Below are 23,591 nucleotides of genomic sequence, written 5' to 3'. Positions count from 1 at the left end.
GAGGAAGGAACGGAGCACCGGTAAATGCATATATTACACGCACACAAAAATGGAAATAACTGCTAAAGAGAAGCTGTCCGTTTGCCAACGCAATCTTAAAGCCGAGCCTTCTCACAGAAGCCTTCTCTTTCGGGCAGGAAGAAGAGCGAATGGTGAGGCAGGTGGAGCTAAATTCTAGTTTTCCAACGGGCCTCAGACGGACGGCTCGCTTAAAGCCGTGTCCGCGAATAAGGGGGGGGGGAAACAACGCTACGTCCTCGGTCCCTTTTGCGAACTAGGCTAGCTAGTTCGGGCGGTTATTTCCAAGAGCTTCCTCAGTCAAAGCATCCGTCGGAGGCGAAACAACGGCGAGACCGGTCCATAAGAGGCGACATATCGGGGGCAGGAGGAAGAGCAACGCCGCAAGGCTTCTCTTCCCCACCCCTTAATCTTTTCCCCTCAAAACCTGGATAAAGCGCAGCCTCGCGCCCCTCGCTCCCGACGGCGAGAGTGGGCTGCCCGGCGCCCAATGACCTCCTCTGCTCGGTTTTTGTTTAGCTTAGCAACCGCCGCTCCCTCCCTCGGCAGCCGCCTGGGTAGGCAGAAAGGCTGGCCTACGGTATACGTAACCCGGGGTGGCAGGCTGGCTCGCTCTCTCTCTCGCTCCGTCTCCAGCCGTCTTCGGTGCAGACCCGCAGAAGGGAAGCCCCGCGCTGGCAAAGAGAAAGCGACCAAGCCGCCCTAACCGCGACGCCTAGATTCTGGCCGCCGCGCCTGCCAAAGTCCGTCTTGGCGCCGAGAAGCGGCGGCACCATGAAGGTGGCGGTCCTCGACCTGGCCACCGTCTTCGCAAAACTCTTCAAGCCGACCGCCTCTTCCTCCTCCTCGCCCTCTTACTCGCCCGCCCCCGGCGCCCCTTCGCCGAAAGTACAGCCTCTCCTCACTGCCTCGGCGTCCGCGCTGGGCGCCCCGTCTTTGCCCGTCCGCTACGCTGCCCTGGCCTCCGCTGGGGGAACCTCTGTTACAAGCCTAGCAGCGGCGGCTCGGGCATTCCCCGGCGGCAGCGGGGTCGGGGTCGGGGCCGCGGCGCCGAAACCTTCGACGGGTGGCAGCTGCGCCAGTGGAAGCAGCTCTCCGCGTTCGGCCAGGGAGCCCGGGCCTTGGGCCGCCCCCGCGAGCAAACCGCTGCTTTTCGTCACTTTGCCCGATATCGGCGAAGAGGGCGCGCCGGACGCGGATCCCCAGGAAGAAACTGCTGCGCCCAGGCAAGTTGAGGGACAACCCCCCCCCGCCGATTTCCTGGCCCTGCGCGGGAACTTTATAATGGTTGACTCCTTTCTGAAATGCTGGTCGGTATTAGTTTACAACCAGGTGCTTTGTATTTATCTAAGGTTCTGGTCAGTCCCAAAAACGAGCATTCTCTTCACAGCTTGGAAAAAGACAGAGGGATTTTAGGTATACCTCAGAGTAAAGTACGGAGATGAGCACCGGCCCCTCGAGTCGGAAACGACTAGCACACATGTGCGGGGGAACCTTTACCTTTACAGAGTAAAGTACCATTTGCAGGATATCTTTAAGGATGCATGGCATCCAAAGTTTTCACAAGTCCAGTCCACTTGGTACAGTAGATTGTCTTCCCTGTGCTCATAGGTAGGCTCTTGTATAGAGTTCTTGTATAGACCATGGTTTGAAAAGGTGCCAGATTAATCCAAAGTTAAGACTCAAGAAGGCCAGGAGAAATGAGCCCTGATACTTTAGCAACCTGTCTGGGGATCAATAGCAATGATGCACACTCTTACTTAAATGGTTCAAAAGACCACAAGAGCATCACAGGGTAAGGGCTAGTCTTGCTGGTCCTGATGTTCCATTTACTGTATTGAGATTCAGGCCTCAAAAAGAATCAGGAAATGGAAGAACAATCTGTCATGTTGGGTCAAACTGAAACTGCATATAGGGGACAGGTCTGTTGGTGTCTATGTCACAATCCTTGAGGAGCAGGAGCCAATATGATCTAGCTTTCACATTGACATTATTGGTGAATTTTATTTTAAAATTCCTTGATGTTTAAAAAGAAAATATATCATTATTGGTTCAGCAAAGGCATATATCTAGAATTTTGAGAACTAAATTATTGCAGAAAGAAATGACCGTTTACTGAAAACTTCCCCCTCTCCATCAGTTCGTAATGGATGTAGATTGCAAATTGGACTGTAATTCTAAAATTAGTGGAAACCAGCCCTTGCTGTGACCAAGGAAGACCTGTTGGGTGCAGTGATGCATTGTCTTGATTCTCTTTGCTGTCTTTCTTTATGTGTGGAAAACGGGTAAGGTTGTCATGGAAATGAAGCAAATTTGGCATTGTTGTGCTATTCTGGTGATGCTGTATAAACTATTACTAAACAAGTCTCATTGACCAAAATGCATTTTAATTATCCATCATTAGTTAGTTTTCCTCAGTCCTCTGTGCAGATGTAGATCTTAGCCTGCTACTTGATGGATGAACTTTTCTTTATTTGCAGAAAGTTTTTTTCTCTCCAAATAATAACATGATAATGGAGGGTCCTCTTAGATTCCCAATATTTCTTTTATTGGTGGGGAAATGTGAACTTGGGTAAATACAATAATGGCCCTTGTTTTCCTTGTCTTTTCTTGTTAGAATTTCCCAGTCTGAAAAGCCTCCCTAATAAGCAGGCATATACATAGAATGAAGGCTACTGCTAAGCTTGTAAGCCGCCATGAGTCTTCGGAGAAGGGCGGGATATAAATGGAATTAAAATAAATAAATAAATAAATAAATAAATAAATAAATAAATAAATAAATAAATAAATAAACTTCAAGCTCCAAATTTTATTTTATGTTCCATTATCCTTCAGTGGGGTAAAGGTTTATAGTTTTCCTGTTGTTCCTCAAAGTAGAATTTGAGTAGTCACCTTATGAGATCATGTTCTTTAATTCAAGGAATGACATTTCAGATAAAATATAAAACAGGCAGCCTCTCCTACAGTGCTAGCTGTATTCCAGTTTCACAACAACCCACTGATACAGCAACCCTTTAGAAGTGCTAGCATACCAATAGAAACTATACCTGTGAAGTCTCTTCATTACAAATTAAAGGCAGAGACGGGGAGGGAGAGAGTTTGCAAACGTTTCTGACTGTGGTACTAGTTGAATTGCAACTGCTGGCATGTGAAATTGAACATGACCCTAAATTTTTGCTAGGAGTTGCTTTCATCAGACAAAAAAAAAATCTAAATATTTTTCTTGAATCGTTTTCATCAGATTTGTAAATAAGATACTTACATAGGATTCAAAGAGGTAAAAAATAGTCAGTGTTGCACTTTTTAATTTGCTGAACTTTGTTATCAGTTTGAATTAAAACTTGATACTAAAATAAGAACTTGAAACTATACCAAATTTCAGATAAATACTTTAGAAGGTCTAATTTAATGCTAATAACAGCAGATTTTTCCCCATAAAGAGGTCACTCTTTTGTCTTTTAATTTGAAAGAAAGTGGTGATGATTGATCTTAATAATTTTAGAATGAGATGGGACTGCTTATAGCTGTTATAAAGAAATTGTTACCTACTTTTTAAGATTATAAACACAGTTGAGGAATTCTGGGAGTTGAAGTTAATGTATCTTAAAAGTGTCAAAGTTGAGAAATACTGGTCTACTTCAATTAATCTTGAATACATTTGCCTGATGTTTTTCATGGAGACTCTTAACAATCCCATTCTGAGGATTTTCAGAATAAACTGGATTATTATTTATGGGATTGTTTTTATACAATCCCATAAATACAAGCCCTTATACAAGTAAGGGCTGTAATTTTTATTTAAACAATCATTTACTGGGAAGCAAGCTACTGACTTTGTTCCTTATCTCCCTTCCTTAGCTAGATGTCTCCTCTTTATCTACCTAGTTCACCTTTGGATATTGCTGGACACATGCAATGCTGCCAAGCAAACCACTGTTTGGCTGCATCCTCCCACCATTTATAATTTTTAAAAGTCTGTCAGAAAAGTGCAGAAGCAATCTTAAGATGAAGCTTATTTGTTCCGAAGCATGACAATATTTATTATTTAAAATTTAAAGAATCCAAACAAATAGGTTCCAAGTAGAATATCAGTGGGCATATTAATGTGGCCAGCCATTGCAGTCTGTCTCAGATCTTCAGACAGGTCAGCTTCTCAGCGTGAAATTATGTGATTTGATTGCTTATGTCACAAATCCTTAGATGTAATCTAATCTCAATGCACATTTATTAAGCAATTTGGTTTTTTATTTCAATTTATTTGCATTGCATTTGGCCCACAGCACAGTAAATAGAAAGATCTTTTAATGAAACACTTTATTTTTAGAACCATTCCCAACCTTAATTTCTAAATCCATCAATAAACACATTCAGCTGAATTTTCACTTAGAGTAGCTGTAATAACATGGATTGCCCTTGAATTAGTAACAATTCATATCAGTGGATCTAAATGAAATCATTTGGGACCCCTTTAAAACATAGCAGCTTGATACAGATGAGTTCCTCTTTTATATGGGGCTGCCCTTTCTACATGGGGCTGCCCTTGAGGACCACTCGGAGGCTCCAACTGGTACAGAATGCAGCCGCGAGAGTTGTGTTGGGAGTCTCCCGATACTCCCATGTTACACCTCTGCTCCGTGAGCTGCATTGGTTGCCAGTTGTCTTCTGGGTGAGATTCAAGGTACTGGTAATGGTGTTTAAGGCCCTACATGACATGGGTCCGGAGTACCTTAGGGAACACCTGCTGCCGGCATCAACTTCCCTCCGCCCTGTGCGTTCCCACAGAGAGGGCCTCCTCAGGGTGCCACCGATCAGAGAATGTCGATTGGTGGCCCCCAGGGGGAGGTCCTTCTCTGTGGGCGTCCCGGAGCTATGGAATCAGTTACCGGTTGAGCTCCGGATGGCGCCCGACCTTCGCTCTTTCCGTCGCGATCTAAAGACATTCTTGTTTGAACAAGCCGGCCTGGCCTGATGGGGGATGGGTGGGGTTTTTTACTGTTTTTTAATATTTGTATTTACTGTTTTTAGTGGGCATATGTTTAATCCTTTTTAACTTTTGTATTTTTGTATTTTTATATATTTGCCCTGTTCACCGCCCTGAGTCCTCCGGGAGAAGGGCGGTATATAAATAAAATAATAATAATAATAATAATAATAATAATAATAATAATAATAATAATAATAATAATAATAATAATTATCATTATTATATTTTATATCAACTACTGATTTACTTTTTAATAACTCTGATAAGTAATGTTATTATAACTATGGGGTTTTTTACATTTGGTTATGTTATGTTTTACAGAATCAAACTGGTATTCTTATTAAAATTTTCTGTAGGGAACATGCTTGACTGCTTTTTTAAAAGAAAAAGATATATAAGATGAAATAAGATACACCTCTTAGAAAAGGAAAGGCTATACTATCACATTAGCATTTTTTTAATTAGACAATTCCCACTTAAGCTTTAGAAGAAATGTCCTAATGAAATATTTATCATCATAGTTCTTCTTAGCCCAAGTTCCAAGTCAAATTTATACAGACTTCAGTCTGTGCTCTCCTGGCAGCTGTGTGTGCTAGGCATCTGTTTATCTGATTAAAATCTTTGTATAATTGTAATGGAGAAATTATAGAAGCCTGTCATAATAATAGTCCCCCCCAAAACTAATCTCAATGAACAAGTTTATTGATACAATTTAAAATTATTCTTCTCTCACATATTGTTAAAAACACAAACATCCATTATATTTTGAAGCAGATTTAGTTGTAATGAATCCACCATTCATGTTGTCCAAGCACTGTGATATCACTTAAATAGCATCACTTGGCTGGTCCAGTTATGCAAAGTATAACTGAGTACCATCAACTTACTGAGGATATATAACTCTGAGCTGGCAGCTTCTAATAGACACCAAATAGGAGGGATGAAAGTATACTGCCCTGTGGCCAGATGAGAGATCACGGATATCTCATGCAACCTCTCTCCTCTTAACAACACTGACTGGTAACAACCATGGAGAAAGGTGGAGAATCACAGTAACATTGTACCTACTGCTTGCCACAGTAGGTCCAAAAGAATACTAGGATCAGTGGTATCAAAAACTGCTCAGACATCAATAAAATCACTTTCTTCCTCCTGGCTCCTTCACAAGACATCTAGACGTGCAATCAGTTCTATCTCTATACCATGACCAATCCAAGGACCAGCTAGAAAAGGTCTAGATACACCTCCTCACCAACAATGGACATCCAGATGAGCAGAGATTAACATAAAATTAACACAAGACCAATAGTCAAGAAATAAAACAATAATTCAATCAACAAAGAACAACCAACTCAGACAAATAAGTTAACAGCAAGCAAGAGCCTAATCAAGAAACCACCAAGAATGCACCCACCCACACTGACATGACAAGCCACTAGTATATAAAAAGACAAGAAACCCCATTCCCTTATAGCACTGATGATGTTACCTAATTAGGTAATGAAATGTCTGCAACAAAACAATCAAGCTTAGAGAGCACCAAGGAACCTACAGTTTAATCCTGAGCTATAAATATTTTTAAAGGTCTAGATCAGGGGTGTCAAACTGCCAGCCTGTGGGCCGGTTGCACCATGCAGAGGCCACGCCCACCCCAGCTCCGGCAAAGTGAAAAAAGTTGTGACATGTCATGACACATCATGTGAAGCAGTGAGTTTGACACCTGTGGTGTAGATAGTTCATTTTCTTAAAGGTACAGTATTCTGTAATTGCAATCCTGCCACCTTCTCAACAACCCTGTCAGACATTAGTTTGATTTTCAATATCAATACCCAGGTTTCAAATCAGACTGCCCATGGGACCAGACAGCATTCTGTAATTTCAGCTCTATCATTTTTCAACGAGGTTCCTCCAAAACAGAAGGTTGGAGGCTGGCGGGCAATTTTCCAATTACAGTGGATTTAATCTCTCTGATGATCTTTAACTGTTGTGATCATCGAGAAAACAGAGTTTACCTGCATGTTAATAATAATAATAATAATAATAATAATAATAATAATAATAATAATAATAATAACAATAACAATAACAATAACAATAACAATAACAATAATAATAATAATAATAATAATAATAATAATAATAAATAATTTAATTTCTATACCGCCCTTCTCCCGAAGGACTCAAGGCGGTGTACAGGGCAATAAATACAATAAAAATACAATGTACAAAAGTTAAAAAAGAATTAAACATTGTAGCCCAATTACAGTAAAAATAATAAAATTAATATTAAAATACCCCAAACCCATCAGACCAGGCCGGCTTGTTCAAATAAGTAAGTTTTTAGGTCACGGCGGAAGGAGCGAAGGTCAGGAGCCATCCGGAGCTCAACCGGTAAACGGTTCCAAAGGTCAGAAACAGTAGTTAGGAAAGAAGACAGATATCCACTGTGCACTCCTGTACATGTATATTTAATGAGATCCCCAAAGAAGATTAAAAAAACACTTTTATCTTTGTTAATTTTAGGGCTGTGCAATAGAAGAATTTTTTTCTAATTTCTTGTAGTAGATGACTTTTTTCCAATTTTTGTTTTCTCTGGTAGTTTTCTTGTCAAGCTGAGAAAGGGCAAACAGTTCTTATCAGTGAAATGACCCAATGATGACCAGAAAGCTTATGAAATTAAACCAAGATCACAAACAATCCACCACTAGTACACAGGATTGCATTAGCCCTGAGTGACAAGCTATATACATTAATGGCATCTCATATTGTGAAATATTGGTCTTCCTCTCTTGGAAGGAAGAGGTTTCTGAGAAAATAATGTATTTTATTTTCTGAATGGAGCTCAACTTCAGCAGTTTTGAAAGAAAATAGTATTTACATATTATTTCACATTCATGTAGTTCTAAAATATATTGCAAGATGTCTTCCTTTGACTATGGCAGCAAGATTTCAACTGTGTGTTGTTATTCATGATTACAGAGGAGAAAGTCATAGAGAAGCATACAGTACTTGTAGTGTTTTGCAGGGGCAACTTGGATTTCATTGAAAGGGAATAATAAATGTATTTGAGCTCAACAAAGTCTGTTATCATGCTTGCATTATCATGAGCCCAAGCAAAATTGACTGTACTGAATCTTGATATCTCCTGTTAATACCTCTCTTATCTGTATCTTAAAGTTGCTGTGAGGAACAATGCAAGTCTTATTGCTTTCGTAGCAGTTTATAAATCTGGAGTAGACATCTGCAGAGTTAGATATATATTTTTTTTAAAAAAAAATCTAGTTAAAGTCATTGTCAACTCGGTGTATTCTGTTTATGACAAGGTTTTTGTGGCATATTTAAAAATACAATTTGAAAATGTTACTGCTGTGTAGTTATATACAAAATTATACAGAATTGGAAAGTGCTGTGAAGAATATGTTTATTATGCCTTTAAGTGATAACTCTTGCTTTGCTTTTTTAACCTAGTATTTTCTCACTGTCTGAAGTGCAGTTTCTAGATATCCCTAACTAATTGAAGACTATACCCTATATATCCAATGAAGAGAATTCTGATCTCCAAAAGCTTACACTGTAGTAAATACATACCACAAGGCTCTGTCTTTTGTTTTTGTTTTGTGAAACAGCAATTAGTAACTTAGTCTGTTCTATCAGCAGCAGAAAGTATCATTTAAAATGTTGATATAATGAGACCCACCAGTATTCATCTGATTTCATGGAAGTATGAAACCTAGTTCATTCAAGTGATGAATGTTGTAGAAAGGATTTGCACTCGGTTCCAGTCTATCTTCCCTCATCCTAGCAGGGAGTTCTAATCAAGGTCCAGTTCTGCCCCAGGCTTTAATAGCACAGATATTGGTGAGCTAATGAAGAGACTCTTAATATTTGGAGTTTCCACCTTATTATAAGACTTGATTCTCATCCATTCTTAGATACACATGGACCTTTTCCAAGATTTTTATTCAACCCATTGTCTCTTTTCTTTAAGGGATACCTGATCTTATTGCAGTAAATGCTTCCTATCTGATCCTAAAGAAATAAAACACCTCTACCAAGATACTAATTAGTCTCCTTTTTGTAACAGTTAATTAAGTTGATTGCATTTTCCTTGTCTTTTATCAATTATTTACATATGAAATACATAGCAATCATTTTCCATTGACACATTTCCATATATAAGTACTGTCGATAAATATTATAAATAAAAATGAGCATAATAGAAACATAAATATAGTAAAATGTGATCAGGTTATCTTTGGACTATTAATACTGTTTCTTTCAAAAATTTATACTCAGATGTTCTTAGTTTATTTGCATGTTCAGGTAGTGTTCGACTTATGATCACAAAACAATGCAGTTTTTAAGTGAGCCATGCCCAATTTTATTACCATTTTTGGTACAGAAATTAGGTGAATAATGTGATTGTTGAGTGAATCTGGCTTTGCTCAGGGACTTTGCTTGTTGGAAGCCCCTGGGAAGGTCACCAATGGTGATTGCATGACCCCAGGATGCCACAGCCATACATGATGGTTGCCAAGCACCTGAATTTTGATCATAGGGCTGCAGGGATGCTGTAACAGCCCTGAGTGCAAGGACCACATAGAGCTGTGACCAAGACCCTTTTTTCAGTGCTTTTGTAACTTTGAACATTTGTTAATCAAATGGTTGTAAGTTGACGACTATCTGTATAGTTTGAATTACTTTCATTTTCATTCCTTTTTTATACCTCTGTTTAACTACATTTTTTGGTATTTAGATATTTAGTTAAGGTATTGAAGGGACTTTATTGTGCTTATGATTTTATTATGCTTAAGGTTGATATTGTAGTGTTATTTTGTAACCACTATATTGATACTAGTAGTGATACTTTGTAATCATTTTATATATAACTTTGTTTATGTGCAAGCAGTTTTGTAGGCGCCTTATATTAGGAAATTATTTACATAAAAGCAAATGTCTCCTACTAGATATACAGGAGATTGCTTACATGAAAGGAGGTGAGATTTAGTGGTCCAGGAAATAGGGAGGGGGAAGATGAGCTAGCCTGGATTGATGTGTATGAGTCATCACCTTGGAATTTGTTTTTTCTGTGCTTCCTTACTCCTGGTAGAGAGACCTGAATCTCTTTGTTCTGAAAGGGTGTAAAGAGTGCAAGAAATCTTTTCTGGATGTGCCTTCTTCCCTCTAAGCAGCCACGAAAAGGGAAGAGGCTGCCTGATTCTATTTAGATCAAAATAAAGTTGTTTTCTTGCTGAAACCTTGGCTCAGGAGTTTCTTTGGCTCTTCGAAATTTCTGAGTAGCCCAGAGGAGTTTGTGAAGCTAGGTGGAAAACCTTACAGTATCAATATTTTGTTCTAATATACAGGTGAAACTCGAAAAATTAGAATATCGTGCAAAAGTTCATTTATTTCAGTAATGCAACTTAAAAGGGGAAACTAATATATGAGATAGACTCACTACATGCAAAGCAGGATAGTTCAAGCCGTGATTTGTCATAATTGTGATGATTATGGCTTACAGCTCATGAAAACCCCAAATCCACAATCTCAGAAAATTAGAATATTGTGAAAAGGTGCAATATTCTAGGCTCATAATGTCCCACTCTAATCAGCTAATTAAGCCATAACACCTGCAAAGGGTTCCTGAGCCTTTAAATGGTCTCTCAGTCTGGTTCAGTAGGAATCACAATCATGGGGAAGACAGCTGACCTGACAGTTGTGCAGAAAACCATCATTGACACCCTCCATAAGGAGGGAAAGTCTCAAAAGGTAATTGCAAAAGAAGTTGGATGTTCCTCAAGTGCTGTATCAAAGCACATTAATAGAAAGTTATGTGGAAGGGAAAAGTGTGGAAGAAAAAGGTGCACAAGCAGCAGGGATGACCGCAGCCTGGAGAGGATTGTCAGGAAAAGGCCATTCAAAAGTGTTGGGGACTTTCACAAGGAGTGGACTGAGGCTGGAGTCAGTGCATCAAGAGCCACCACACACAGACGGATCCTGGACATGGGCTTCAAATGTCGTATTCCTCTTGTCAAGCCGCTCCTGAACAACAAACAACGTCAGAAGCATCTTACCTGAGCTAAAGAAAAACACACCTGGTCTGTTGCTCAGTGGTCCAAAGTCCTCTTTTCTGATGAGAGCAACTTTTGCGTCTCATTTGGAAACCAAGGACCCAGAGTCTGGAGGAAGAATGGAGAGGCACACACTGCAAGATGCTTGACGTCCAGTGTGAAGTTTCCACAGTCTGTGTTGATTTGGGGAGCCATGTCATCTGCTGGTGTTGGTCCACTGTACTTCATTAAGTCCAGGGTCAACGCAGCCGTCTACCAGGAGATTTTGGAGCACTTCATGCTTCCTTTCGCAGACGAGCTTTATGGGGATGCTGACTTCATTTTCCAGCAGGACGTGGCACCTGCCCACACTGCCAAAAGCACCAAAACCTGGTTCAATGACCGTGGGATTACTGTGCTTGATTAGCCAGCAAACTCGCCTGACCTGAACCCCATAGAGAATCTATGAGGCATTGCCAAGAGAAAGATGAGAGACATGAGACTGAACAATGCAGAAGAGCTGAAGGCCGCTATTGAAGCATCCTGGTCTTCCATAACACCTCAGCAGTGCCACAGGCTGATAGCTTCCATGCCATGCTGCATTGAGGCAGTAATTGCTGCAAAAGGGGCCCAAACCAAGTACTGAGTACATATGCATACTTATACTTTTCAGAGGTCTGATATTGTTCTATGTACACTCCTTGTTTTATTGATTGCATGTAATATTCTAATTTTCTGAGATTGTGGATTTGGGGTTTTCATGAGCTGTACGCCATAATCATCACAATTATGACAAATCACGGCTTGAACTATCTTGCTTTGCATGTAGTGAGTCTATCTCATATTAGTTTCCCCTTTTAAGTTGCATTACTGAAATAAAAAAACTTTTGCACGATATTCTAATTTTTCGAGTTTCACCTGTAGGTTTTCAAGCAAAACTATTATTCTGGCACTCAGTCATATAAACTAATTTTGAAAATTAATAGCTTAACATGTTGATGCTAGAATTCCATTTTATAACTTTACAACTTAGTGGACCATGCTTGGGCTAATAATGTTATTCCACAATTACACTGTGGTAAAAATGCTGTTCCATTGTCTTTGGATTGTATTAAATCAACCACAAGTTTATGATATATTGCAGGTGTTGAATTATTCCTCCCTTCATCTGTCTAATTGAAAAACAGGATTAGGAAGCCCATATTAAGGCACTTAGTGGTTCCTGACAACTATTGCAATTATAGTATTTTATTCCTTTTTATTAATTTTTCACTTGCATTACATAGACACTGAACTTTTTATTTTGTTCCTGAAACTTGTGTAAATGTATACTGTTATTATATATATTTTTATATAAGCAACTTAAAAATATATAATACAACTCAAATATATATTTAAAACAGAATTTAGCACAGAAAATGAAATTTTTCTTGCACGTATGCTTGACATTTATATAGGAAAAAAAACAAAATTTGTTTCTTTAGGTTAAACCATGAAAGTTGAGAATTATTGTACAACTGAAATCTGAGATTGACAAGGAGCTAATTCACCACAAAACATTTGTCAGACTGAAGTATATAATTACTTTTTATGTAGACTCTCACATTGCAAAGTTAAACTAAGCCTTAATATTCTTTTTCATGTGAAATATAATCCCAGCTTTTAAAAAAATGAACATTTTAACAAAACAGAAATTAACTTAGATGACATTTATTTTATAATGACTAATCCAATTCTTGTTTAAATTGCCTTTAAAAATTAACATCAAAAGGCTGATAAGAGAAATGTCAGGCCGGATTTAATTAAAAAGTGGAATGAAAGGAGAATGGCTGTAGTATTCTGTGGAGATTTTGCTGCAATCTAATATGTATATAAACACTGACATCTAGTGGTGACATTGCATTATCTCATGAGGACAGTTTAAACATGTTTCTGTCATCCTTCAGTGACATTTTGATTTGGATGTAGAAATTTGAACTGCAATGAAATCTCGATTTCAGTGAAACATCTGTGCCTCTTCCATTCTTAAGTAAAGGTAATCCTCAACTTATAACAGTTCATTTAGTGACCATTCAAAGTTACAACGGCAGTGAAAAAGTGACTTATGACCATTTGTCACACGACTGTTGCTGCAACTTACGACTGTTGCAGCAAGATTTACATCCGGATGCTTGACAACTGGTTCATAATTATGATGGTTGCAGTTTCCTGTGGTCAAATGATCACTGTTTGCAACCTTCTGATAGACAAAGTCATTGGAGAAGCCAAATTCATTTAACAGTCATGTTATTAAATTATCTACTACAGTGATTCACTTAACAAATGAGGCAAGAAAAGTTGTAAAATGGGGCAAAACTCACTTAACAAATTTCTCACTTAGCAACATAAAATGTTGGGCTCAAATGTGGTCATAAGTCGAAGACCACCTGTATTAAGATTAACCATAAGAAATGTTCATCATAATCTATATCAGAATGGGAAAAATGTCATTTTGTTTTTTGCCTTACCCAGAAAAATATCTATGACCAACTTTGGGCTCAATATTTATTAAGATTGTGTGTGCACACACATAGATATGTCACTGTCTATTTTACAAGAGGTATATGCATGCACATAACATGCACATTCTCTTCTAATTTCTGTCATCTGAATTCTTATTTCAATTTTTTATTGAAGGATGATCTCAGAAGCTCCCAAACCAACAGAATTCAGCCACAAAAATCCAGGGAAATGATGAAAACAATTATTTGAATTTGAATTATTTATAGATTTTGCACCTGAAGAAAGAAACTTTGTTTTCACTAGATGTGACACCATATCCATGAATTCTACCTACTGTACATGCAGTGCAGCAGAAGTATAATTAAACTGAAATGAGCTTCATGTTGGGTTTGAGATTGTTCAACTCTTCCCCCTTTGTGCTGTTTTACTAACCAAATTGCCTTTTGCCTACTTCCTTGTAGGAAGCTGGCAGGGGGTGTTGAAATGAGAGTCATGTGACCAGGGGGGATGTATGGCAGTGGAGCAGCATGGCAGCTCAGCAGCACTGAAGAAATCACAACTTTGCCAAATTTTAATCCCACAAATCTCATGGTTCCTAGATTTTGGATGCATTCTTTAAGGTACCTGCTTGAGGTACATTGATTAAAAAATGGTTGCCCTTTGATGCACTGTTTCATCCAATTGAAGGTTATGCACAATCAAATATCAGATTTTTTTAGTAGTACATAGTGAAGGCCAAATGTGGCTCTTTTAGTCTCATGCCTCGGCATGCCTAATTTCCAGTGAGACAAACCAAGACAGGAAGATCATTTTATTGCAACTTATCAAAATATTCAGACAAAAGGGATTCCTCTCATATAAAGAGGGAACCCCAGTTTAGCTTACAACACCTTTTGTAGTTAGCATAACAAAGAAACATCCAAAGGGAAAGTTGATTGGACAGGATAACGGTAACCTCCCCTTTGCATAGGAAATCAGTTACATGTGGTCAAGCACGTTACACATTTGCATCCCATAAAATCACACATGTTCATTAAAATGAGGTCTGACATCAGAAGAGGCATAAATTGTAAGGAAAAAGGTCATTTAGAGTTCACTAAAGATAGGAACGCGGTGGCTCAGTGGGTTAGGACGCTGAGCCTGTTGATCAGAAGGTTGGCATTGTGGCGGGTCGAATCCCGAGTGCCGCGTAACAGAGTGAGCGCCTGTTACTCGTCCCAGCTTCTGCCAACCTAGCAGTTTGAAAGCACGTAAAAATGCAAGTACAAAAATAGGGACCACTACAGTGGGAAGGTAACAGCATTCCGTGTGCCTTTGGCGTCTAGTCATGCCGGCCACATGACCACGGAGACGTCCTCGGACAAGTGCTGGCTCTTCGGCTTTGAAACGGAGATGAGCACCGGCTCCTAGAGTCGGAAACAACTAGCACGCATGTGCGGGGGAACCTTTACCTTTACCTTAAAGAGAGAAACCAGACCCCAATTTGTACTAACAAACTTTTTCTTATCTTCAGATAATCTTCAGCCTTTTTATCTCTTCAATTTAGGAATGTTAAAAGCTATTCCTAAATTCTCCAGCATGATAGATGGAGAATCCACGAATGGGTTAACTCTGTCTTCCTGCCCAATTAGACTAAGTCAGTCAAACTTGCCATGTCTCTCCTGGGCCAGGACACCTCCCAGTCATGACTTAGTCTGTGCCCAGAATAGACGTGGTAATTTTGGCTCCCAGAATCTTGCTGAGTCATCTCACCATTACCAGTACAGAGCCTTACTGTTCGGTCTTTTGTAGGCCCCAAGAGTGTTTACCAAGATCTTGGTGGCGCTGACCGCGCATTTGAGGTCCGTCCCCGTATGCATCCAGTGCTATTTGGACGACATTCTCATCCAGTCCCTATTGGTCCAGGTGGCTCAATCAGACCTGGCTTTGTCTATCAAGACTCTCCAGGACCACAGGTTTATTTATTTTATTTATTTAATTAAATTTTTATACCGCCCTATTCCCGAAGGACTCAGGCCGGTTTGCAGGGCAGCATAAAATACAATATAAAAATAGTATAAAATTAAAATAGATTAAATTAATTAAGCCCAACAATTAAAACAATATTGAAAGCTAAAACCCCTTCAGTCCAGGCCTGATAGATCAAAAAACCAGGTTTTCAGGTCCCGGCGAAATGAACGCAGATCGGGGGCGGTCTGAAGTTCCACCGGTAAATCATTCCAAAGGGCAGGCGTGCCCACCGAGAATGCCCTCCCCCTGGGGATCACCCGCCGACACTCCTTAACTGCCAGCACCCTGAGAAGGCCCTCCCTGTGGGAGTGCACAGGACGATGGGAAGTTGATGCCGACAGCAGGTGTTCCCTTAGATAATCCGGACCCAAGCCATTTAGAGCTTTATAGGTCATTACCAGCACCTTGAATCTCACCCAGAGGGCAACCAGAAGCCAATGCAGCTCACGGAGAAGAGGTGTTACACGGGAGTATCGGGAAACTCCCATAACAACTCGCGTGGCTGCATTCTGCACCAGTTGAAGCCTCCGCGTGGTCCTCAAGGGCAGCCCCATGTAGAGAGCGTTGCAGTAGTCTAGCCGGGAGGTCACGAGCGCATGGGTGACTGTGCGTAGGGCATCTCAGTCCAGATAGGGCCGCAACTGGCGCACCAGACGAAGCTGGGCAAAAGCCCCCCTGGTCACGGCTCCTATATGGTCTTCAAAATTGAGCCGTGAATCCAAGAGGACGCCCAAGTTGTGAGCCCTATCAACGGGGGGTAACACCTCACCCCCCATCATTAGTGATGGAACAACCTGGTTAACCCGAGATGCCAGTATGCACAGCCACTCAGTCTTGGCAGGATTGAGACAAAGCCTGTTTCTCCCCATCCAAACCCGGACCGCCTCCAGGCAACAGGACATCACGTCGAGTGCATCACTGGGTTGGTTCGGGGTGGAAAGAAAAAGTTGGGTATCATCAGCATACTGATGATACCCCACCCTGAAACCACGAATGAGCTCGCCCAGCGGTTTCATGTAGATGTTGAACAGGAGGGGAGAGAGGACCGACCCCTGAGGTTCTCGGTGAACTTTCAAAAGAGCCACACAGGTCCCTCAACCTGCCTTCTTCATTTGGGCACGGTCATAGACATCGAACTGTGCAGGGTCTATTTATCTCAGGAACGTCAGGACAGCATCAGAGCCCTGGTCCTTCAGGTCCAGAGGGAGCATGTAGTCACCCTGGCCATTCTTTCCCAACTGTTAGGGAAGTTGGTTTCCTGCATGGGAATAGTCCCATGGGCCAGACTACATTCCAGGGACCTGCAATGGTTTTTGCTCCCGTTTCAGAGACTGGGCACCAGCTCCTCCAACCAAAAGATAAGGGTTCCGTCTCGGATCCTAAACTCCCTCCAGTGGTGGACCTCACCAGCGGTAGCCAGGGGCTCTTTGTTCCAGGAGCCCGTTCAGATCACCCTGACTACAGACGCCAGCCTGTTTGGCTGGGGGGTGCATCTAGGGCCTCAGTTGGCTCAGGGCTGGTGGTCCCGGTCTGACCTGAAGCACAACATAAATTGGTTCGAGCTCAGAGCCATACATCTGGCCCTACACCACTTCCACAACAGGGTGGCGAGACAACATGTCCTGGTCCTCACAGACAACGTAGTGGCAAAAGCCCATGTGAACCAGCAAGGGGGTACCCGTTCCAGGTCCCTTATGATCGAGGCTCAACTGTTGGGCTTTTGGGCAGAGACCAACCTCTCATCACTCAGAGCCGAGCACATCTCGGGGGAGGCAAATCAGCAGGCAGATTTTCTCAGCAGGTTGACAGTGGATCACTCTGAATGGTGCCTGCATCCTGGTCTCTTCGAGGAGATATTGGAGAGGTTAGGTCGGCCAGTACTCCATCAGTTCGCTTCTCCAGTGAATTCCCAGCTTCCAAGATTTTCCTCCCGGTTCCCCTCTCTGGGGCAGAGAGGACGGATGCCGTCCTCAGCCCTTGGCACGGGGGCTTGCTGTATGCCTTTCCGCCTCTCCCTCTGATCCCGGCAGTCATCCGCAAGTTACTGCAAGAGCGGGCAGAGGTGATACTTCTTGCGCCACACTGGCCAAGACATCCGTGTTTTGCTGACCTCATGAATCTGTCAAGATCTCCCCCATGGAGGATTCCTCCAGATCACGTTTCACTCAGCCAGGGAGCTCTGCATCATCCAGGCTCCAGTAGACCTCCTGGCACTTGAACGGTGGCTCCTGACACATTGGAGGTAATTATGATGATTCAGGCATCCAGACAGCCTACAACAAACAGGATCTATGATTCCACTTGGAAGAGTTTCTGTAGTTGGTGTGCAAAGAACCAGTTAGATCTTTCGGCTATTACTATCCCCAGGATCTTGGACTATTTATTGGAGGGCCTTAACAAGGGCTTGGCACCCAATACCATCCGCCGACAAGTAGCAGCTTTCTCCACCATATTTACTTGGGGCAATTCAGAGGCATTGGCTCAACATCCTATGGTACGCTCATTTCTCAAAGGAGCGACCAACACCAAACCTCCAGTGGTTCACTGGTATCCCTCTTGGGATTTGTGAAAGGTCTTGCAGGCCCTTACCTCTCCTCCATTTGAACCCATGAGGACCTGTACTCTGCGGTTCTTGACAATTAAGGTGGCCTTTTTGATAGCCGTCACATCGGCTAGATGCATTTCTGAATTGGCAGGTCTCTCTGTCAGACAGGACTTATGCGTTTTTCATGCTGACAGGGTGGTCCTTCGATTGGATCCCTCCTTTATTCCTAAGGTCAATACCTTGCTTCACAGAGCACAGGAAGTCATTTTGCCAGATTTTTGTCCTCATCCATCTCATGCCTTGGAATGGCAATGGCACACTCTGGACGTCCGCAGGGCTTTACGCCACTATATTAAGTAGACAGCATCTTTTTGCAAGTCGGAAGCCCTCTTTGTTTCCTTTCAACCCTCTACTATGGGGCAGAAGGTTTCTGCCTCCACTATAGGCAGGTGGATCAGGGCTTGTATTGCAGGGGCATACCAATCTCATTCCCTGTCAGTTCCCAGGCATATCACTGCTCACTCCACTCGTAGTGCTGCAACTTCTGCGGCTTGGGCAACACAGGCATCCATTGAGGACATTTGTAGGGCGGCGACATGGTCCTCGCCTTCATCTTTCGTGAGGCATTATAAACTGGATAGGTTTGCCTCCGCAGGTGCCTCATTTGGCCGGAGAGTGCTGCAACAGGTAGTGCCACAGGGTGGGACACAGGCCCAGACTGATTCCCTCCCATAGGGAAAAGGCAACTTTGGTATGTCCCATTCATGGATTCTCCATCTACCATGCTGGTGAAGGGGCGTTGCCTTACCTGAACACCTTTTCTCAGCATGATGATGGAGAATCCACACCCACCCCTTAGTGTCCGTCAGGTCCTGTGTCAGGGGTATGGGAGCCAACACGTCGGACTGTCATCATTTGCTTCGCCTTTGTCATGACTGGGAGGTATCCTGGCCCAGGAGAGGCGTGGCAAGTTTGACTGACTTAGTCTAATTGGGCAGGAAGACAAAGTTAACCCATTCGTGGATTCTCCATCATCATGCTGAGAAAAGGCATTCAGGTAAGACAACGCCCCTTCCCATCTGTATTGTACCTGAACAGAGAAAATAATCAGTCTGAAAATTTATCTTTTCAGTTTAGGAATGATAAAAGCTATCTAACCAATCCATACAACTATCCTATATTCCAATCTGTAATGAACCAACATTATTTTAAAAGAGAGAAAATACATCAAATTAAAATACAAAATAGAAAATAACTGTGTTAGTTAACAAATTACATAATCCATGTCATTTATCCCTCAGTAGATTGGGCTGGCACTTAGGCAGAAAGTCATTTAGAAACTTTTTTTCTTTCATTGACCAATAAATATATATTTAATAAAATGAAGCAAAGTTAACACCTAACACCAAAGACTGTTGGCAACTATTTATAGGCAAAACTTACATATAAAATAGCAAAATTATGCTATTGTTATAGAGATAAATGTATCCTAATTGTGTAATAAATAATGAATTAAAATCACCAGAGTACCTTGGAAATTTAGATAAAAGGGGGATAATCAACTGCTAAGGAATGGCCCTGACAACACAAAAGTATGCACTGTGGTTTCTAGGGCACCCATGTAACTGGGGCAATATATAAGGAATCCTCCTATATTTTCCTTCCAAACTGTGAGAACATTAAATTGGGCTAAAGATAGGACTTTCCTGAATTTGGAGGCTATGATTGATATAGAAATGAAACTGATTTAGATGCTAAAATTTGGTTATTTACAATTACCGTATATACTTGAGTATAAGCCGACTCGAGTATAAGCCGAGACCCCTAATTTTACCCCAAAAAACTGGAAAAAGTTATTGACTCGAGTATAAGCCGAGGCTGGGAAATGCAGCAGCTCACGGTAAATTTCAAAAATAAAAATACAGGTAGATAACAATAAAATTGCTTTAATTGAGGCATGTGGAAAAGAGGGTCAACAAAAACAATATATTATCAGTATATTCAACAAAATCAATATATTATCAGTATATTCAACAAAAACAATATATTATCAGTATATTCAACAAAAACAATATATAACATTAAAGTATTAACAATAACTTTAAATGTACAAAAACCTTAACTCAATAAGCAACCAAGCTAAAACACAAGCATCAAAATCCTTCAAAACTGGATTCTTCCTCCTCATCTGTATCTGCAAACAGAGCTTCAGCTGTAGCTGGTGTGAGGTTATCATCATATACATTGTCACAGAGTTCGCTGTCATCACTATCACAGTTGTCGTCCTCATACAAAGCAGTGTCTTCACTGCCATCCATAGCATTACTTATGCCACATTTCCTGAAGGCGTGCTTCACCATGTCCTCTGGAATCTCTTCCCATGCATCACGAACCCACTTTGCTATCGGTTCTATGTCAGGCTTCATCATATTTCCACCTTTTGTTAGTCGGGCTTGACCAGATAACATCCATTCGCATCACATCTTTCGCACACGGTCTTTGAAAGGTTTATTTAAACACACATCTAAGGGCTGTAATACAGATGTAAGCCCACCTGGAATAACGGCTAAAGTAACTTGAGAAGACTTTGCCAATGTTTTTATGTCATCAGATGTGTGGGCTCTGAACATATCCCAAACTAGCAATGATGGTTTTTTCTTTAAGGCTGCTCCTGGTCGTCCATTCCAAACTTCTTCCAGCCACTTTTTTGTTCCATCTTCATCCAGCCTTTAACATGTGGGCGCACTGTAATTCGTGGTGGGAATTTGACCTTTTTAGGCAAGGTCTTTCTTTTAAAAATAATGACAGGCCACAGCTTAGTTCCATTAGCCAAACATGACAGAACAACTGTAAAATGGTTTTTCTCATTACCTGTGGTTCTGAGTAAAACAGTTTTGTCTCCCAAACTTGCCACGGTTCTGTTGCTTGGAAGATCAAAGGTCATAGGTGTTTCATCCATATTCCCAATATCTCCCAGGTCATAGTTATGGATCTTTCTTTGTTTTATGATGAATGAATGGAATGACATCACTTTTTCATCAAGGTCTTTTGGCAACTTCTGTGAAATCTTTGTTCTTTGCCGCAAACATAGGCCATACCTATTCATGAAGCCAGTACACCATCCTGCTGACGCAACAAAATTTTCAATGCCTGGTACTTTTAATTTGTCATCTTTAGCCATTTGAAGGGCACGTAAGCGAATTCCCATGCGTGTTACGCAGTAACCATTTTGACGACACTCCATAACCCATTTATGCAATTCAGTCTCTAGAGCCACATATGGAGTTGTTAAACCACGTCGAGCTTTTTTTGCCTTTGGAATCTTTTCCAACTCAGCTTTCATTTTCCGCCACTCCCTCACTTGTTTTTCATCAACACCAAATTCCCTACTTGCAATACTGTTATTGCTTTTTTCTGCTCTTGACACAACCTTTAGTTTGAAAGCAGCTTCGTATGACCTGCGTCTTTGTTTTGGTGCAGGATTAGAAGTATTGGGCTCCATTTCTAACAGGAATGGGGAGGTCTGCTAGGGAGGCGGCAGTCAAGCGTTGTTTCCCTCCTCGTGGGTGTGTGTGTGGGGGGGGAGGGGGCAGTCAAGCGTTGTTTCCCTCCTCAGTCAAGCTTGTTTCCCTCCTCGTGCGTGTGTGTGTGTGGGGGGGCTTGTTTCCCTCCTCAGTCAAGCTTGTTTCCCTCCTCGTGCGTGTGTGTGTGTGTGTGTGTGTGTGTGTGTGTGGCAGTCAAGCGTTGTTTCCCTCCTCAGTCAAGCTTGTTTCCCTCCTCGTGCGTGTGTGTGTGTGTGTGTGTGTGTGTGTGTGGCAGTCAAGCGTTGTTTCCCTCCTCAGTCAAGCTTGTTTCCCTCCTCGTGCGTGTGTGTGTGTGTGTGTGTGTGTGTGGCAGTAAAGCGTTGTTTCCACGTGGCTGGCTGGGCTGCTGCGCCACCGCTGGTCCCGGGCGAGGCAGCGGGCGAGCGAGCGATGGGGGGGAAGCGGCGGCGGCGGTGAGTTGGGGCGAGGTCGGGACGCAGCGGGCGAGCGAGCAATGGGGGGGAAGCGGCGGCGGCGGCGAGTTGGGGCGAGGTCGGGACGCAGCGAGCGAGCGATGGGGGGGAAGCGGCGGCGGCGGTGAGTTGGGGCGAGGTCGGGACACAGCGGGCGAGCGAGCGATGGGGGGGAAGCGGCGGCGGCGGTGAGTTGGGGCGAGGTGGGGACACAGCGGGCGAGCGAGCGATGGGGGGGAAGCGGCGGCGGCGGTGAGTTGGGGCGAGGTCGGGACGCAGCGGGCAAGCGAGCGATGAGGGGGGAAGCGGCGGCGGTGAGTTGGGGCGAGGTCGGGACGCAGCGGGCGAGCGAGCGATGGGGGGGGAAGCGGCGGCGGCGGTGAGTTGGGGCGAGGTGGGGACACAGCGGGCGAGCGAGCGATGGGGGGGAAGCGGCGGCGGCGGTGAGTTGGGGCGAGGTCGGGACGCAGCGGGCAAGCGAGCGATGAGGGGGGAAGCGGCGGCGGTGAGTTGGGGCGAGGTCGGGACGCAGCGGGCGAGCGAGCGATGGGGGGGAAGCGGCGGCGGCGGTGAGTTGGGGCGAGGTGGGGACACAGCGGGCGAGCGAGCGATGGGGGGGAAGCGGCGGCGGCGGTGAGTTGGGGCGAGGTCGGGACGCAGCGGGCGAGCGAGCGATGGGGGGGAAGCGGCGGTGAGTTGGGGCGAGGTCGGGACGCAGCGGGCGAGCGAGCGATGGGGAAAGCGGCGGCGGCGGTGAGTTGGGGCGAGGTCGGGACGCAGCGGGCGAGCGAGCGATGGGGGGGAAGCGGCGGTGGCGGTGAGTTCGGGGCGAGTTCGGAACGGCGCGGGCGAGGCAGCGGGCGAGCGAGCGATGGGGGGGTAAGCGGCGGCGGCTCGGGGCGAGTTCGGGACGGCGCGGGCGAGGCAGCGGGCGAGCGGGGGGGAGCGGCGGCTGGCGGTGAGTTCGGGGCGGCGCGGGCGAGGCAGCGGGCGAGCGAGCGGGGGGGGGAGCGGCGGCTGGCTGTGGCTTCGGGGCGGCGCTGAGCTGCGCTGCCGCCCTCCCGCCCTGCCTGCCCCCTGGCCGGTGCCTTCGCCCCGCAAGCCCCCCCGACTTGCCCGGAGGAAGCGGCGGCGGCGCGGCGCTGCGGGCCGGGAGGGGAGGGGGGCGCGGCGGGGGCTGCCCCTCCTGCCGAGGAGCCGAGCCCGGCGGCGTATGTGTGTGTGTGTGTGTGTGTGTGTGTGTGTCAGACCCGCAGGAATGGCTAGTTGCGTTTCTCTGTGTGTCAAGCCCCGTGGGCTCGACACACAGGAAGGGGGGGAATGCCGGAATGCCGCTTCCCTACCAGCCATTCCCGTGGGTCTGACACACACATGCACGCACGAGGGGGAGAAACAACGCTGGACTGCCGCCAGCTCTGCAAGGCTCTGCCGCTCCCTTCTCTCAGCAGCCTGTTCCGAACGAAGGGACAGTTCTTTTTTTTGTTC

At 43.7% G+C, this 23,591-nt stretch overlaps 1 protein-coding gene across 2 annotated transcripts in view; it reads left to right on the top strand.

The window, feature by feature from the left end:
- Window positions 1-227: 227 nt before the first annotated feature.
- Window positions 228-23,591, top strand: part of FAM149A (family with sequence similarity 149 member A) — a 75,708-nt gene continuing 52,344 nt past the window's right edge. For both annotated transcript variants that reach the window (XM_081332728.1, XM_081332727.1), the window contains exon 1: window positions 228-1,244. In XM_081332728.1, the coding sequence (XP_081188854.1) occupies window positions 793-1,244 (452 nt within the window). In that variant the 5' untranslated portion in view covers window positions 228-792. The remainder of the gene's footprint in view (window positions 1,245-23,591) is intronic.

The sequence above is a fragment of the Vipera berus genome (genome assembly GCF_964194415.1).
Source record: "Vipera berus genome assembly, chromosome: 7".
NCBI lineage: Eukaryota > Metazoa > Chordata > Lepidosauria > Squamata > Viperidae > Vipera > Vipera berus.
This window is presented reverse-complemented; position numbering and strand designations above follow the sequence as displayed.